Source organism: Ailuropoda melanoleuca, chromosome 13 (genome assembly GCF_002007445.2).
Source record: "Ailuropoda melanoleuca isolate Jingjing chromosome 13, ASM200744v2, whole genome shotgun sequence".
Taxonomy (NCBI): Eukaryota; Metazoa; Chordata; class Mammalia; order Carnivora; family Ursidae; genus Ailuropoda; species Ailuropoda melanoleuca.
In genome coordinates, this window is record NC_048230.1 from 4,529,022 (window position 1) to 4,547,213 (window position 18,192).

Consider the following 18,192-nt stretch of genomic DNA (forward strand, 5'->3'; position numbering starts at 1 on the left):
AACTAGCACAGCCCTACTCTCTCTGTAGGCCGCCTCGCTGGTCCACAACCACTAGGATTTTTTGTTTGCTGAGGCTGGTAGAGGGCAGAAAATGGCCAATCTACATGACACCTACACACACACACACACACACACACACACACACACACAGACGGATAAGGCCCATGACCTTATCATTCTTCCTAGGCACCAAGAGGATCATCAGAAAAGTCAGAAAAACAGAAAACTAAGACCACACACTGACATCCCCACCCTATCTAACTCATCCTCCTTAGTATCCCAAAAGAAGCAGCAGCAACAACTCCTCACAGACAGTTAACCTGGTGTAGTGGAAAGTGCCCTGGCCTGGGAATCAAATCTGTTTCATTCACCGATCTGCCATAAATTCACTATGTGAACTAGGCAAGTCACCACTCCTCTCTATGCATCTGGAAAAGAGATTAACATAGATGGTCTTTAACCCCTTTCCGGTTTTATCCTTCGGCAAATGCTAAGTACACCTTAACGATCACAGGTGAGCAGGACTCAACTACCCGGCAACAATGCCAACTAAACGCCTAGTGGCAGGCACAGTGATGCTATTCCCTTCTCCACCTCTTCACCTGCAGTCAGTCAAGAGATAATGGGCCATCTCTGAAAACGATAACAAGGGCGGGGGCGGGGGCGGGGACCGGGGCCGTGAGGGAAGCCCAGAATTCGAGGTGAGACCTTCAGACTACAAATCCCAGCATACAGCACTGCAGCTCTCGAAAGTATCCCTTCCTGGCGACAAATCTCTCATCCGCGGGCCCATCCCACCATACAGTGCATACCATGCACACGGAACTACGGCTCCCACAACCCACCAGATCCCTCGCGATTCTTGCTCCCAGGGTGCAATGCGCTCTCGTTAGCCCTTTGGACCTCTTGCGCATTGCAAACTGGGAGTTGAAGTCCACTATAGGCAGGTAGCTGGGCGTTGTCAGCGTTACTACTCTTCGCTGTTGGTTTCTTCTGGAGCCGATCTCAGGGACAGTGATCGAGAGAGAGTAGTAATGGGCCAGCGAAACTCTCCATGGTGTCATCATTACGCAAGGCAGGGATGCTGAGGCTAAAATTAACTGTCGGGAGCGGGAGGGTAGTGCGAACAGCAGCCATCCAACCCGACACCAAAAAAATAGTTTTCCGTCGCGATGGCTTTTCTTTTCTCTTTACCAATATGGCGCCTAGTTTAGCCACACCTGACGCTGGGAACCAAACGATCCAGTACAATATCCCTAGGAATACTGCTGTCACCGACAGCCTGCCAGCTCCAGCCAACACCACACCTCGCTCCTTCCTGTTCTTGTCTGAGGACTCCAAGGACATGGTAGTCTATATCCCATTACCAAAATGGCGAAAGTAGAAGCATTCTTATTAAGGCCTGCAGGTGACAATACGCTTGCGCGGATGGCGGCTGTGTTGTGGGGCGGGGGGGGGGCATTCCCAACACGCCTGCGCAGAAGCAGAGTCTTCTTGGTTTATACACAAACACCAATGGATGAAGAGCCCCCATATTCCTGCGGCTGCGCCGTGACCCTTAGAAAGTCTCCCAGGCGCCTGCGCGAGACCTCAGGTCCCGCCCCCTTATCTTAGTACGCTGGCGCAAGGCGGAAAGGCGGGGCTTCGGCGCTCCAGACGAATGCCAGCGCGGCTGCGCGCTGGGGGGTACCCCCTCACTGCGGCTGCGCGGGAGCCCGGCCGCCGGCTGTCACTGCGGTTGCGCACGGCGAGCGGCGATCCCGGGGCGCCTGCGCGGGTGGCTTTGCGGGCGCTCGCGGTAAGTTTGCGCCAAGTGCGCGGCAGCCGGGACGCAGACGGCGGCGGCGGCGAGAGGCGGAGCTCGGGGACCACCCCCCATCACCCTCCCCGCAGTCACCTCACGTACCACAACCTCACCTAACCTCTCACCCCCCCCTCCGATCCCCCCAACCCCGGGATGGCAGCGCCCGCCAGCCTTCCCGGCCGGACCAACGGTCGCCAGCGCCGGCTTTAGCCTGTGGGACTAGGCCCCGCCGAGGCCTGACCCCCGGAGCCGGGACCCACCGTGCAGCCAGCCGCCGGGCCGGGGCTGAGGGGCCTCTCCCCCCTCACGGCAACCCCCGCCTCCCCCCTCCCCCCGGGGTTGGGGGGGCCGGAGCAGAGAGCGCCCAGCCCGGGAGGTGGATGAATGTGGGAGAAAATGGAGACCAAGACGATCGTGTACGACTTGGACACGTCGGGGGGGCTGATGGAGGTAAGAGTGGCCCTCCTCATCCCCTTCCCCCAGCGCCGGGAGTGAACCTCCGCCCTCCGCCCCCCGCCCCACAAAGCCGGTCCTGAGCTCCCAGCGCTAAAGGGCCGGGGGAGGGGGGGCTTCTTCCTCACCCAGACTCTCCCTCCCTTCTTTGCAATTCGAGGGGCTGAGCTCAGCCTCCGAGGACATTTGCAGCAGTTTCACCTACCCGCCGCCCTGGATTCGCTCTCCCGAGGCACCAGCCCACTCCATGTCGTTGCACCGGCGGGCCTCCCCACCCCCTTCTTGTCGGCCCCTTTGTGCTTCCCCCAGCACGTCCGGGTACCGGGTTTCAGGCCTCTCCAGAGCCTGGCTTTGGAGTCCCCCACTGTCCATACAAGGAAGTGGCGAGAAGGGAACCGCGCACCCTCTCCCCATCCCCCTACCCTGATCCTCCCCATTTGGAAGAAGCTGTTCTCGTTGTTGTGCTGCAGGAACGCTGTTAGGGTGGGCTCCCCCCCGGTTCCGGGGGCTGAGAGGTTCTGGGAGCAGCTTGGATGGGAGGAAGAAGGACAAAAGGGGGGAGAGGGGTGGGTGACGGAGAAGCCTTGCCGGGGGGGCGACGGACCGCCCGGGAGCTCCGAGTGTGCACACACGCCGTTTGTATGTGTGTGCAGCAAATCCAAGCTCTGCTGGCTCCCCCCAAGACGGACGAGGCAGAAAAGCGGAGTCGGAAGCCTGAAAAAGAGCCCCGGAGAAGCGGCAGGGCCACCAACCACGACAGCTGCGATAGCTGCAAAGAAGGTGGGGATCTCCTGTGCTGTGACCACTGCCCGGCCGCCTTCCACCTCCAGTGCTGGTAAGGTCTGGGGACCCCTTTGGAGCTCCTTGGCGGACCCTTCTCGGCACATTCCTTCACCCGGCCTACCCCTGGCTGCCGAAATAACGGGAGCTTTCTGCCGCTAGCTGAGTTTCTGCAGCGGCTGGGGCGAGCGCCTCCCCGCCCCCAGGTGTCTGCCGGGATCTGGCCGTTTTGGGGGGGGAGGAGCAGCAGTGGGTCCGGACCCCGAGGTGGGGGTTGGGACGAGTGAGGAGTGCCCCATCTGGGATTGGAAGGCTCTGGGGGACAGAGCCGGCAGGGCACGGCCGGCGGTGGCGGGGGAGGAAGGGGAGGAGCTCTGGGCCCTGTGCCGCTCGTCTGCCCGCTCGCCCGCCGCCTTCGGGCTCCTGCCGGGCTGGGCTCTCCTGCGGGCGGGTACGCGGAGCCCTCGGCTGCCGGAGTTGGCCTGGTCCAGACCCAGGGGGCTGGACACCCGGGCGCTCGCGGCTGTGGAAGAAATCATGGAGGGTGTCTCTCGAGTCCGCCTCTTCTGTGCTTCTCTGTTTACAATATGGCGACCTGCCTTTAAATTATATTTTTATTCTCAGCGCCATTTTGGCTGCATATATGATTTGCAAACGTCTCCCGGGGAACGGTGGGGGTAGAGGCTCGGAGTCCTTTCTGCAGAAGCTCCTCAGGGACCAGGGCTAGGATCTCGCCGCTTTGGTCCCCTTTCTCTGGCTCCGCTTGCCCCCTGTTGCCTCTCGGAGCTGCCTCCCTCTCTCCCTCCCCTCCCCGCGCTGCCGCCTCTTAGGAAATCGGGCCGGGTTAGACAATTAAAATTGCCCTTGGGCGCCGATTTCGCTTCTCCGCTGCGGATCAGCGAGCCCTTCGCGGCAAAATTCTTTGCTGCCGGGGCAGGATTGTGTGCGGTTAGCTCCGCGAGGGCATTTTTAAGGAGCAGAGAGCTGGAAAGCTCTGTGCTTCCCTCCACCCACATCCCCCCCCCCTTGCTGAAAGCGAGAGGAGGGGAGAGACCGGAGAGAGAGAGGGAGGGACCTGGGTTGATCGCCCGCTGCGTGATCCTCAGCAGCTCAGCCCAGAACAATCCGGCCAGGAAGAGTTTAAACTCCAGCTTCTGCCTGGAGAAACCATCTCTGCCCTCCACAAAAATCCCACATCTGCCCAGGGAACCCAGATGCGTCGTGTTCTGATGGGTCTTGTTCTGTTGTTCAGCAACAGTTGACTGAGGCAGGCATTTGTGAGAGCGGGAAAGAGCGGGGCTTCTATTTGTTCCCACCCGTTTTTGATGTTGCTTTTTTTCTTTCTTTTTTTTTTTTAGTCCACTGTTTAAAAAAGAAAAAGTGAGGTTTTCCTTAAGCTCTCTACACTGTTCCATTGACATCCCGTCTCTTGGTTTGTGGACTAGTGCCTACTGTATATTTGTATTAATTGCAGATTTTGGAACACTTATTAGACAGATGACTGATACTGGGCAAATTAAGTCTGTGGTCAGAAGTTATGTAGGAAGCTCCCATTACCATTCCCCAGATACTTTTGCCCAGGAGGGCACCCCATCTGGGCTTGTAATGTTGCAGGGACAAAAATGGTTATCCTTGAGGAACCTTTGTTGTCGGTTTTAAATTTTTTACTATGAAGTGACTAATACCAACAGGAAAGTTCTGTGGTTTTTAGCCTTTGCTTCCTGTAAGGTGTAATCCACCTGGAGAAAATATCTCTGGTCAAGTTTCCCCATGCTGTTCTTGAGCAAGGAAGAGATTTGTACCTGGATGTGCTATGTTGCTTATCAGTTTTTTCCCTGTTGCTTACATTTTTTATTGTGCTTGTTTGATACACATACTTGGACTGAATTGTAGACTTCTTGGCTGAAAATGTCAGTGTTTCACCTCGAGGATGAAGCTAGGGTTAGTTACCAACAATGGTGACTTCTGCATTGAGAATTTTATAAGCTCTTTATGATCTTTAGCCTCCGTGTTTAGTAAAGCTGAGATTATTAGAAACTTCAGGTATGGAAAAAGTGTGCTGTTTGGCCTGAGTTTGGGCTTCAAGCTCTGGATCTTCTAATTAGATGAGTGTAAGTCTTGTCAAGTTGTAACAATTAACAGTTTCTACTTCAGCTAGGAGAGAGGGAGGTACTTGTAGCTGTTGGTGAGACTCAGACTTGCCCAGACTGTGCATTTCATTGAATACTTTTTTTTTTCCTTTCTTTTTTTAAGACCATGAATGGGAACTGGTAATCAGAGATTTGAGGATACTAGTAAGTGAGGCAGGGCTTGTTTTACATCTCCAATTCCCTCTTTGAAGATGCCCGTACTGAAGGTGCCATTGGCTTATCTGAGTTGTTATATAAATTACAAAACATTCTAGATACTCGTACAAAGGCAGGAAGCCCTCCTTCAAATGAGGCTTATCCCACTTTCCTGACTTCTGTTCCACACTTCCCAGCACAAGTGAAGTACATCATTAACCGTCTCCACCAGAGTCGTCAGGTCAGGCAGTTGACAGTCTCAGACAGTTTTGATTCCTGAGTGTCCTGGCTTTAATTCATGCCATTACTGATTACTTGTGCTGTGTGGGAGTGCAGTTAGGTGTGGCTATATTTTCTCTTGCTTCCCCTTTTAAGTGGCTAAAACCAGATTACAGTTGACCCTTGAACAATGCTGGGGGCTTAGGGACACCAACCCCCATGCAGCCAAAAATCAACATAACTTTTGATTCTTCAAAAACTTAACTACTGATAACCTACTATTGACCAGAAGCCTTACCAGTAACGTAAACAGTCAGTTAACACATATTTTGCATGTTATGTTGTATTCTTATAACAGAGTAAGCTAGAGAAAAGAAAATGTTAAGGAAATCAGAAAGAGAGAAGATACACTTACAGTACCATACTATAAAAAGTCCACATAGAAGAGGACCTGCAGTTCAAACCCATGTTTTCCAAGGGTCAGCTGTATTTAGATAAGCGTAGTAATGGTAATTTTCCTTATGTACAGAATGTGCGAGAGTGAAGACGAAGGTTTTGCAAACCCTGTTGATCATAACTGTAGTGCTGCTGTGGGTCTTCATTGAAAGTTCTCTGAGACAAGTCCTTTTTCAGTCTCTAGTGTGCCTTGCCAGCTTGCCTCACAGTGAGCGAGATCTAATAAAATGTTCCAGAAGTGATTCTAGGCAAACTTTACCTCCTGGGCTTAGTGACATAGTCATAACCACAGGGGATTTTTCTAAGATAAACTACTGTAGGAAATGACTGGTCAGATAAACTGTTTAATTGTCTTGTCTTTTCTCAGGGGCCAGTGCTGTGTATGAGGAACCATTCTCTCTTCCCAATTAGACTGGGAGCCCTATTTCTGGGTTCTCAGTAATGATCCTTTGGGTGAGGGAATGAATTGTCCTGTGCTCGGTACCATGACCTCGCTGAAGAATTAAACTTAAGGAGGCGATTTTTTTGTTTTTGTTTAAGTCATAGTGTAATCATTTTATCTAGGTTTAACTGGTTTATCAGTTATTCGGAGTGGTAGTAGGGGTTATTTTAAACCTGCCCCAGGAGAACTGGAGAGAGATATATTTTTCAGTGTTTTCTGGTGAACCTGACCCCTCTCATAATTGTCATGCCGTTAGTTGAACTTTGAAAACACTGGTCTCCGTGGATTGGTCCCTAAAAATTGGTTTTAAAAAATTAGAATAACTGGTGGCGCTTTCATTGCCACTGACCCATCTTTCTGTTTGAAATGGATTGAATTGTTCTCACCGATAAAGTGAACACCCTAGGCCATCGGTAACAAGGCCAACTGGAAACGACGTTTTTCTCTGATTGCTTTCTCGTGGCGTTTTGCTCCAAACGGACTGAGGGACCGAAACGGTCTGATTGAGAAGTGCGCCTACCTCAGCAGACCTCAGCATGGTTGCTTCCCGTCAGACAGATTTCTGTAGCATTTGCCTCCGCATGTTATATTTGGAATTGTTGGCCGGCTTTCCTCTCTTTGGTGTTGGCAGCAAGATCCAAAATGAGGTTTTCGAAGAATGAGAGTAAAAAGGTCTCTGTGCACAGGCAAAACTAAGCTCAGCTTGGAGTTTTGCATATTTAATTTTCAGTGAGTCATAACAAGAAAGGTTTCACACATAGAGTAGAAAACTGCATTGCAGAAAATCTTTGCTGTTTGAACTTTTAAGAAGGTGATTTTTTTCTGATTTTGTTGTGTTTAGTTCCTCATTAGGAAAGTATTGGGCTAGTGCTGAATTAAAATACATTTATTTTAACGTTATCTTATGAATCTATTGTTTCTGACATTGTAAGTGCTTGGAAACCTGGCACTGAAGAACTGGAGGGGTCGGCACCTGGACTTCCTCCCCTCACCCTGCCTCCTTAGTGGTAAAATGATTGAACAGTAAACAAACCTAATTTGGTTTTATGTGTATTTTATTTATTTATTTTTGTATTTGCTGCATTGCATTGGAATCTGGGTGTGTATTATTGTTTTTAAATGTTCCACTCAAACAGGGAGGGTCCAATAACATTCAGCTTTAGCGCAATTTCACATGCATGCTTTGTAAACTTTATGTGGGGCTCGGGGGCTAATTGTGGGAGGAGTGCTTTGGTTCAGTGATATAAGGATAATCACCGTTTAAAAATAATAATAATATTTAGTATGAAATGTACTCAAAAATGGGTGTGACCTAGGCGGCTTTGGTTAAGAAAGGAAGCATCAGAAATTTTTTAAAGTGGAAGAGGAGGTAACGCTCCTCAAAGGTGACAGTGTTTGTGTGGCCTAAGGCAAGGACTTCGCAGCAGTACCGTTGTGGGAGATCTTTCCTTTGGAGCCTGTCCCCAAATTAATTACCATACTCAGTGAAAGGTAGGATGCAGTTGTAATCTCATAAGGCTCTCGAAGTACTTTACAGATGGGCTCCACTAAAACATTAGGACCTCTTCTAGGCTTTGTAAATGACTAGTGTATTTTTTACGTTTGAAATCGTGTAAAAGACGAATTTAGGTACTGCCTTCATTTATATCTGGAGATGGGATTCATATTGATCTGTTTTAAATTCTTAAATGTGTCTCCAAGAGAATTTTTTTTAAGCCAAATCATAAAATACAGACAAATAAATTGTGTAATTTGAACTAAAAAGGGATCCAAATAGTCACTACTGTGTGTTGAATGAGACACTGGTTTTTATTAAGCTCTGAGCGAAAGGACAAGTGATACTCAAAAGGGCTCCGTGAGTTTTCAAGATTCACCCTTGTAGGATTTATCAGTACTTATTCCCTTTTTGTAGCTGAATACTATTCCGTATATGGATATACCACATTTTTGTCTGTCCATTTATCAGTTAATGCACATTTGAGGTTTTTTTTCTAGTTTTTGCTGTTGTGAATAATGATGCTGTACACGTTTGTGTGCAAGTTTTGTGTGGACGTCTGTTTTCATTTCTCTTGGTTGTATACCCAGGAACAGAATTGCTGGGTCACAGGGTAATTCATGTTTAATTTTTTTTTTCTTTTCTAAAATTTTATCTATTTATTTGGGAGACAGAGATAGCAAGAGAGAGCATGAGTGGGGGGGCACAGAGGGAGAAGGAGAAGCAGACTCCCTGCTGAACAGAAACACCCCCCCCCCCAGTGCAGGGGCTCCATCTCATGACCCAAGCTGAAGGCAGATGCTTAACCAACTGAGCCACCCAGGCGCCCCCATGTTTAACCTTTGAAGAACTGCCAAATTGTTTTCCAAAGTGGCTGCACCATTTTGCATCCTCACCAATACATGAGGGTTCCAGTTTCTCCACATCCTTTCCAACACTTGTTATTATCTGTCTTCTTGATAAAAGCTATCCTATGGGCGGAAGTGCTATAGTTTTGATTTGCATTTCCCTAGTGGCTAATGATACCAAACATCTTTTCATGTGCTTATTGTCCATTTGTATATTTTCTTGGAGAAATGTCTATTTTGATCCTTTGTCCAGTTTTAATTGGGTTATTTGGTTTTTTTATTACCGAGTTGTAGGAGTTCCTTATATATTCTAGATAGCAAGTACTTGGTCAGATATATGATTTTCAGGTATTTTCTTCCATTCTGTGGGTTGTCTTTTTACTCACCCTTTTTATTTTTTAATTTTTGAGTCTTACCTAGGAGAAAGGTAGTTGATTTAAGCACACTTTAATGCCTGTGCCTATTTTACCAATGTAATGACAGTGACTGAAAGTTATCTTCTGTGAACTCCAGTCAGGATGTATATCTCATTAGAGAGAACCTTACAGTGTGATTTGTGTTCCAACTTTTCTGAGTGATCCATCTTAGTAAAGAAGTCTAAGGCTAGAGGTTAACCTTAGAAAAAACTTTAAAAAATCTACCACCTGCCTTAAGGGCAGGTTGCCCACCAGACACCCCCCAGCCACAATAGAAATTTTTTGTGTATAGAAATTTCTCCTGGGGCGCCTGGGTGGCACAGCGGTTAAGCATCTGCCTTCGGCTCAGGGCGTGATCCCGGCGTTGTGGGATCGAGCCCCACATCAGGCTCCTCCGCTATGAGCCTGCTTCTTCCTCTCCCACTCCCCCTGCTTGTGTTCCCTCTCTCACTGGCTGTCTCTCTCTGTCGAATAAATAAAATCTTTTTAAAAAAAAATCCCTCCTCTAAAAAAAAAAAAAAAACTCTCATATTTGTGAGGCTCCTAGTTTAAGGAGGAAGATTTTCATTTTCTCAGTTTGATTGGTAACACCTTGGGGTAGAAATAACTCCAGGTCAATTGAGCTGTTTCTTGAACTCAGTTAACAAGAACAAAAATTGTTTGTACATTGTAGTGAACTCACCTCTTTATATGTGTCCTTATGTAAGCTCAGATAACAATAAATAGGGAGCCAGGGTACAGAGAGTATTTGCCTGAAGGTTTTATATAGCTTATAAAAAGAAACCGTCTGTTTTGATACACCCCCCCCCAGAAGATTTTTGCTGCCTAGAAATGCAGACGCCATGCTTCTTAACAGAAATGGGTACATCTTTTATCCTACAAGCAATAGGGCAGTAGAAAACAGATGAAGCTGAATGTTGTCTGCTTTTGGTCATGCGGAAGAGTGTTGAAATCTATCTCTGAACCTTCTTGTCTCACCCCCAGCACATGCACAGTTCCTTGGGTGTATAGTTAAGCAGGCTGCCCTAGTAGAAGATTCTGGTTGGGGTTGTGATGGTTATATTATTATGATAATGCAGCACAGGCTCCTGGAAACTCATTCCTATTTTAAGGTGCCAGAGTTTTAAGTCACCAGAGCATGGGAGGAGGTTTGTTTCCCCACCTCTGCTGTGCTCTTCCTTTGACTTAAGAGTCCCCAGGGAGTACAGACATGGCCAGCTGCGTTGCCATTCAATGAGTGACACTTATAAGAGCACCTCCGCATAATGCTAGCCTCCCAAGAGATGGGACAGGAGTACAGCTGTCCCCCTGCCAGTTTCCTGAAAGAGGAGGACATTGTATTCAGTGCAAGTCCTAGACCAAATTTCAGAAAGGCACTTCGGTGTTGCGGATTTGTCACCATGCCCAGGACACATGCACAGGTCACTAGCTGACTGCTTTTCCCATGACTTGAGAGCAGTTAAGAAGAATAAGAAGGTGACTCCTTTTTCTGCCTGCCGTTTATAGATGTCACAGGCTTCATTCTTTAAGTCTAATATTATTTCTGAATCTAGGTCTCAGCAAATAAGAATAAAGATGAAGTTTTAGCACATTTGCATGGGAGGTGGAAGACACTGAGGGGTACAGTAGACACCGATAAAAGGAGAAATCATTGCTTTTTGGCCCATCAGCAAAAATGAACTTGTCTACTATCTAGAGCTGTTGTTGAATTTACAGTACGCAGATTCCAAGTACACCTTACAGATTGATGACGTTTCAGGTAATATGAAACCTGACGCATTCAAAAAGCTACTTTCCTTTTTGCAACTATGTACTGAATGCTCACTAAACTCCTTGAAATCCATGGGCTGACCCGTTTCCTGTGCTCAGTGCTGCGTAATACCTAGTGGTATTACAAATGAGAGATAAGCAAAGATAAGCACTAGTTGGGGAACAGAACTGTCTGCTTCTGCCACGGAGATGGTACCTTTGTTAACACACACACAGTCACTAGTCCCTTTCCCCTAATTATGTTTCCTGTATGTTAATAGCATTGGTGTTTAGTCTTTGCCCTTACCCTGTTTTCTGACAAACTGTACAGGATATATCTCCCAGGAAATGTTTCCCAGTCTTGAAAGAACAAAAGACAGAGCGTGTAACAGCAGGGCGGGGAGTCCATGCCCAAACCTAGTGTCAGTCTTTCCCACTGATTTGGGCCCTGCGTGAGGCTCTTTTTGAAATAAGCCTGAGTGAGCAAGAGAGGACTCTCCGCAGGGTTTGGATCTGACCATAGCCCAAAGACATCACTTCACCACCAGGCTAGGCAAGGGTGAGGGAACCTCTCAGAATTACTAGCAAGCTTGAGTTTCAGGGTGGAACCCTGTTTGTAGCAGCACAAACACATTGCCGACTTCTATCCAGCTGTGATCCTCAGACGGATATTAAATATTTTTCTCCTGTCTGCATTTGTGCAGAGAACAGAGCAGAGAAGCTAATGAATGCTTAGAACTCTTAAGTGATTGTAGATAAGTCTCCTCATTACAAAACCAGGCAGTGAGGAGCTACTCTTGTTCTTTACACCAGCCTGGGCTCCTGTGATGAGCTGGGAGCTTTTTAATTCCCACTTTTCGCTGAACCATCAGAGTTCCACTGATTCTTGGTTCTAGTGAAGCTCTGGAAATATTAGTGGGAAATTCTGCAGTGAACTTTTTCAGTTGACAGTCATCAGTTATTGGTCAAAATGCATTATGAAAATTAGACTCCGTTAATTTCATTAAATGTGTCTAAACCTATGCCTTTTCCTAGTTCTTTTTATACATAGATTAGTTATATTCAACTTTCCTTGATCTTGCTTGCCATTTTTTGAAAGAGCATCTTTTTTTTTTTTTTAAGATTTTATTTATTTATTTGACAGAGAGACAGCCAGCGAGAGAGGGAACACAAGCAGGGGTAGTGGGAGAGGAAGGAGCAGGCTCCCAGCGGAGGAGCCTGATGCGGGGCTCGATCCCAGAATGCCGGGATCACGCCCTGAGCCGAGGGCAAACGCTTAACGACTTCGCTACCCAGGCGCCCCTAAATGTAGGGAGAATTCTGTCACTGATTCTGGCCTTTTGATAGACATTGTTTTGCTTTATTGTTTTTGGTTTTTTTAATCCTTTCTTTGTAGTCCGTGGTTTTGCCTGGCTTAGACGACACTTAGCCATTCTGGTTTAACTTACTTCTTAAAACACCTAATTCGTCAGACATCTTTGACTGCAGGCTTCGGTTTGTTGGTGTTGAAGTAGCTGAATGGTAAGAAAAGTATCTGCAGTTTAGTTAAGTTGTGGGAAAGAGCTTATGTCCAGGGCTTGAATGGTTGCTGCATATAAGCTTTCCTCAAATCTTACCACTTGTGTGCACACATTCAGGCCTTTAAGGTGATCATTCTTTGGTTAGGAATCATCTGAGAGAAAAGTGGGCCAAAGGGAAAAAATTATGGTGCTCTGTCTCTGAGAAGTATGTTCACCTCCTAAATAGGTCACCGGGGGTATAACTGGAAGGCTTCAGAAGCCCAAGTCAGCGCTCAGCTGTGGCGTCAAACCACGACAGCATAGTTTGACAATATGCCCAGGAGATTACTTCAATCGTGTAGAGTGGGGAGCTTTGAGGTTTATGAGTAAAATGGGGTTTATGAGTGAAAAGGAGGAGGGAATAGGCCCTATGCTGTTTTGGTGCAAATAATAGCATTATTCTTTATCTTTCCTTTTTTTAAGAAGACCCTGTCAGAGGAGGGTAAATGGAGCAGAAACCCTCCTTAGCACCTGGGTCTTAAGTAGAAACCTGCTCTCTCTGTATTTAGTTGGATTTCAAATAAAGACATTGTTAGTGTTTGTTTTTTAAGATTTTATTCATTTACGTGAGAGAGAGAACACAAGAGGGGAGAGGACTAGAGGGAGAAGCAGACTCCCACTGAGCAGGGAACTCGACGTGGGTTCCATCCCAGGACCCCAGGATCATGACCTGAGCCGAAGGCAGCCACTTAACCAACTGAGCCACCCAGGCGCCCCAAGACATTGTTAGTGTTTTTTTGTTTTCCCAGCCTTTATAGAATTTTAGGTCCAGTATCTTTAAGATATGAACTGATCCAGATTTCCTGAGCTGCATATGCCAAAAAAAAAAAAAATGTCCTGGCTATTTCCTTGATTTGGCCACAGAACAGTACCCAGTTTTCCATACCTCTGAGACTCCTCTGGAATACACTGTTAGAATTGTTGATTCTTCTGTCCAAGGAAGAACATTCCCTAGGAACATCAGAAAGTGTCTGTTGAGGCCAGAATGTTGACTCTTCCAAAATAGGTGGGCTCCAACATCTACCAGGAGGTGAATGAATGAAGCCCATTTTTAAAATGTTTGCAGCCAGCTCGTTTCTCATCATGGAGAAGCCAAGATTTCCAGAATAGCCGAACTAATGATAGATAAGGCCCAATGGCACGCAGTCTCAGCTTGCAGAGAAGTAAGCAGAGGCAAACACCTGGTACAGCTGTTGGTGCTCTACCCTCTCACCCTCCTTTTGCCGCACTAGCTTATAACCCTGTTCACCAGGTGTCCCTTCGCTGGGAGGATGCCACAAGCCAGCTCTACATAGAAGGCAATGAAATTTGGGGGCACAGTCAGCTAGTCTGAAAGGATTGTATGCCTGTGGAAGTGACGCAACTCGCTAAGTTTCTCAATGGGGCATTTGTAATGGCCTGGCACTTCATTGGTCTCCTTGTTAACACTGTTACTGAGGCTTTGCATGAAAAAGCCGGCGGTCCTTGGACTTTTTTTATGTACTTTGTGGCATTAGTTGTATTTGAGTTAGTAGCTGGGATGAAGGAGGGTAAGGATGTAAGGTTCAGGGATCCCATGAACTTTCTGCTTTCATTTCCAGTATCTTTCAGTATGGCCATCTTCCCAGCCTTTGAAAGGTAGGCCATACTTGAAAATAAAAGCTGATCCCCATACAAGTGTCCAGAGGAAGCTGGCTATTTATGCTGGCATTTAAATTTCATTAGATTTTGTTTCTCAAAACATAAACCATTAAATTGGGGTATATTAATACAGCTTTTAAACTTTAAAATATATTTTTTTTAAAAAATAAAAGATATATATATATTTTTTAATTTATTTATTCGACAGAGATAGAGACAGCCAGAGAGAGAGGGAACACAAGCAGGGGGAGTGGGAGAGGAAGAAGCAGGCTCACAGCTGAAGAACCTGATGTGGGGCTGGATCCCATAACGCCGGGATCACGCCCTGAGCCGAAGGCAGACGCTTAACCGCTGTGCTACCCAGGCGCCCCTAAAAGATATTTTTTAAATTAAATTTTACCTGGCATCTCTTCATTTTCCTAGAACAGAAGCTGGTTCCAGTTTATAAAAGGCTTGTTTTCTGTGCTCATAGATTCCTTTGTAGATCAAGATGGCTGCCAGGAGGCGGAGATGGGATGGTGGTCCTGTCAGTGATCACCTTCACTCCCATTCTGGCTAGTACCTCAGCTGGCCATAGTTCTGCAGCAGGGCTGGTCTGAGGGAGAGTAGGCCTGTTCTGAACATGTATTATCTTTTGCAGTCACTCTTACACCAATGCCATTAAATATAATTGCAGGATTTTTATCTGGTAGTGGACCTCAGATGGATGGATGAGACCCATGAACTGTGAAATTAAAAATCAAAACTGCTCAGTGCTATTGTTTGCTGGCTGAACACCCTGCCACCACCCAAAAAAGGGAGGAGACATCAGATGCGGGGAAGGGGCAGTGAAATCTTTCTTAGTCTGATATTTTAACTGAAACTACCATATATGGCTAGAGAGCTTCTGATCCTTGGAGAATGATGGGTTCTGACAGGAGTGACCCTAGCAGTTCATGCGACTGACCTCTTAAGAGAACCCGAGTGGAATGCTGTTGGTATATTGTGTACGGATATGCTGTCTGCACAGTGTTCCTGTTCAGTCTTTGTATTAAATAGAGTATTTTGTCACTCTAGGAAGAGAAAATAAAATGTCTTCTTTCTTAAATATTTTTCATCCGTTTTGTTTCCTTTTGTCCTAAGACACACACCAAAGCTTTTAATTTGGTTAAGTGATATTTCCATGTCTCCCAAGCTGCCTTTGGCTCAAGTTTTAAAATGTCAGTGTCACTTAGCTGGATAGACAGTTACAAGCCATACATCAGTAACCTAACATATTTTTTAAAAAATAAGTCAAGGGGCGCCTGGGTGGCACAGCGGTTAAGCGTCTGCCTTCGGCTCAGGGCGTGATCCCAGCATTATGGGATCGAGCCCCACGTCAGGCTCCTCTGCTGTGTGCCTGCTTCTTCCTCTCCCACTCCCCCTGCTTGTGTTCCCTCTCTTGCTGGCTGTCTCTCTCTCTCTGTCAAATAAATAAATAAAATCTTTAAAAAAAATAAAAATAAGTCAAGAGCCCAATACCATTTTTTTTCTCAGCACCATTTTTATCTGCATGTTGTAATGCAAAAAATAGGTCTGTGAAATCAAAGGCAGTCTTTCTGCTTCCCTGTCTCCCTCTCTTCCTCCAACTCTCCTCTCCTCCCTTTGTTCTCTTGTTCCCCTCCCCCTTCTCCCAGTTCCATATTGAAAAACTGCTTGCGCTGGATGGATAATTAACACAGAGCTGTGGAGCAACAGGTCCCGCTGGTGGCGGCTCAATCTGAAGGAAGTGTTGATGTCGTGCAGGGTCACGTGTATGAATAGGTGAGGGAGATGAGTGAGCTGAGACTCACATCAGCCACACTGGTGTAGGACTTGAAATAGATCCTCTTAATTAGAGAGCCAAGAACCATGACAACTAACATCTTCCACCTGCAGTGGTGGGCTGCAGCCTCATTAGTGAATGAAAGAGGCATTCTAAATTAAAACTGGACTTCATCCTTTGGCTGTGAGTTGGGATCATCTGGTTCTGGGCTTTAAATCTTTGACATGAGGAAGTCTGTCAACGCAGGCATTACAGTTAGCAGAGGGGTGTGTGTGTGTGTGTGTGTAGTTTTCTCTTCCATGACTCCAGAAATAGACCAATCTAGACACCCTCGTCAGCTACAGAGTCGAGTCATTTGGATTTGTTTATGAGAGTCTAGATGCTGGAGTCCTGCAGACGTTGGCTTCAGGAGTTTTGGTTTTGAAAAATTAATGCCGGGGCACCTGGGTGGCTAAGTCAGTTAAGTCAATCCCCATTCTCCCAAAGAGAATTAAAAAGAAAAAATTGTTGGGATGCCTGGCTGGCTCAATCAATAGAGCACGTGACTCTTGATCTCAGGGTTGTGAGTTCCAGCCCCATGTTGGGTGTAGAGATTACTTAAAAATAAAATCTTTAGGGGCGCCTGGGTGGCTCAATCGGTTAAATGACCGACTCTTAATTTCAGCTCAGGTCATGAGATCGAGCCCCACATTGGGCTCCGCACTCACCACAGGGTCTGCTTGAGATTCTCTCTCCCTCTGACTCCCCACTCTCACGCGCGCGCGCGCGCACACACACACACACGCTCTCCCTCTCTGTCTAAAACAAATAAATCTTTCTTAAAAAAAATTAATGCCTTTGACCAGCTTTCTAACTGGTTTGTGTACAGGTGTTACTGTTAACGGTTTACAGGCCCTGTCAGGCCTCACAGAGAGCCACACCAAACTCTGAAATGCATATCTTTGAGTTGTACAATCTCTGAGGATTCAAAGCTCTGTTGTTACAAACTGTTGTATAGCTAACGGAGTGTCTTTACAGTCAGGTAGTGGTTAAGCAGCAAGTTAGAAAGCAGTGAATAGTCACTTTCTGGCCAGGAATTGCAGGCCGGGGCTTTTTAACAAATGATCTGAGAGGAGACATCCACAGCAGGGAGGATGGATGGATATTCTGCAAAAGCTCTGCCCTCACAGGATGCTCTCTAAAGAGCTACCAGTTTTCCAAGACAAGCCAGCTCATGTACGTTCCAGGACTCACCTTCCTTTCTAGGACTTGGACAGATCTCAGAAGGAATCTAAAAGTTCATACTGTTGGGTTCTAGATGGACATGAAACACTCATTCCCAGGAAAATGTCCCCACTCCCAGAACTTTCCTTCTTTCATGTAGTTTTTTCAACATAACAGAAATACACCTGCTTCCAAAATTATACTTTCCTCTGGAACCCCTCGAGATCCTTAACTTCACTGTCTTTAAAGGATCACTGACTGAATTACCATTTGCTGTATAGTTAGGAATTATGGAAAGAGAGTCGGGAAAAGGCCACTGTCCCCTTCAGATATCAAGTAACCAAACTTCTCGGGCTCTTCACTGAGCCCAGCATCCGTGCACGGTGGAGTCTTACATAGGCCTTTATAGTAGCTGATTCAGTTTGTAGTTGATTGTATGTATTCTCATTGTCAACTGTCCTTTTCATGTTCTAGTCTGTGATCCCTGAGAGCAAAGACCTTGTCTGAAATCTCACCATTTAGCACATTGCCTACCATAAAATAATGAATCGTTCATTAAATGCTTGAGTGGACGAATGACTTTGATCCTCTCTCCCCAGAGGCTGTTTCTAGGTGGGGTAGATCATAACTCGTCTGCTTTGTGTCTTTGCTCAAGTGTGGTACCTCTAGCGTGGCTTTGGTTGGTTAGTAAGCAGTGGAACTCGGTAAATATTGACTGATGTAGAAGGAAATGCTCAGCCTTGAGGTTGAGGAATATACTTGGATGGGTGTTCCGCTGTGTCCCCCAGAGATAAGAGAACCACCAAAGTTTTTTACAAACAGCTGGGACTCGAGATTTGAAAGAGCCAGGAAACTGATTTGGGTTCTGATTCTGCAACTTCACTGGTTCTGTGGCTTTAGATAAGCCTGTGTCCTCACCTATATGATGGGAGTAAGAATTCTCACAGCGTGCTGGTGAAGATCAGATAAGAGCATCTGTGAAAACACTTGTGAACTGTTACACACTATGTAGATGCTACGTGAGGTTATCGCTCTGCTATTTCTAGGCTTTAGTGATTAGGAAGTATACTGATGTCTTTA

The 18,192-nt window shown here is 46.6% G+C and overlaps 1 protein-coding gene across 3 annotated transcripts in view; it reads left to right on the forward strand.

Moving 5' to 3' along the window:
* The first annotated feature begins 2,108 nt into the window (after positions 1–2,108).
* PHF12 (PHD finger protein 12) overlaps positions 2,109–18,192 on the forward strand; it is a 39,637-nt gene continuing 23,553 nt past the window's right edge. For all 3 annotated transcript variants that reach the window (XR_004619921.1, XR_004619922.1, XM_002912313.4), the window contains exons 1-2: positions 2,109–2,254; positions 2,911–3,092. Coding sequence is in view for 1 of the 3 variants with exons in the window: in XM_002912313.4 (XP_002912359.1) it covers positions 2,189–2,254; positions 2,911–3,092 (248 nt within the window). In the remaining 2 variants the exon portion in view is untranslated. The remainder of the gene's footprint in view (positions 2,255–2,910; positions 3,093–18,192) is intronic.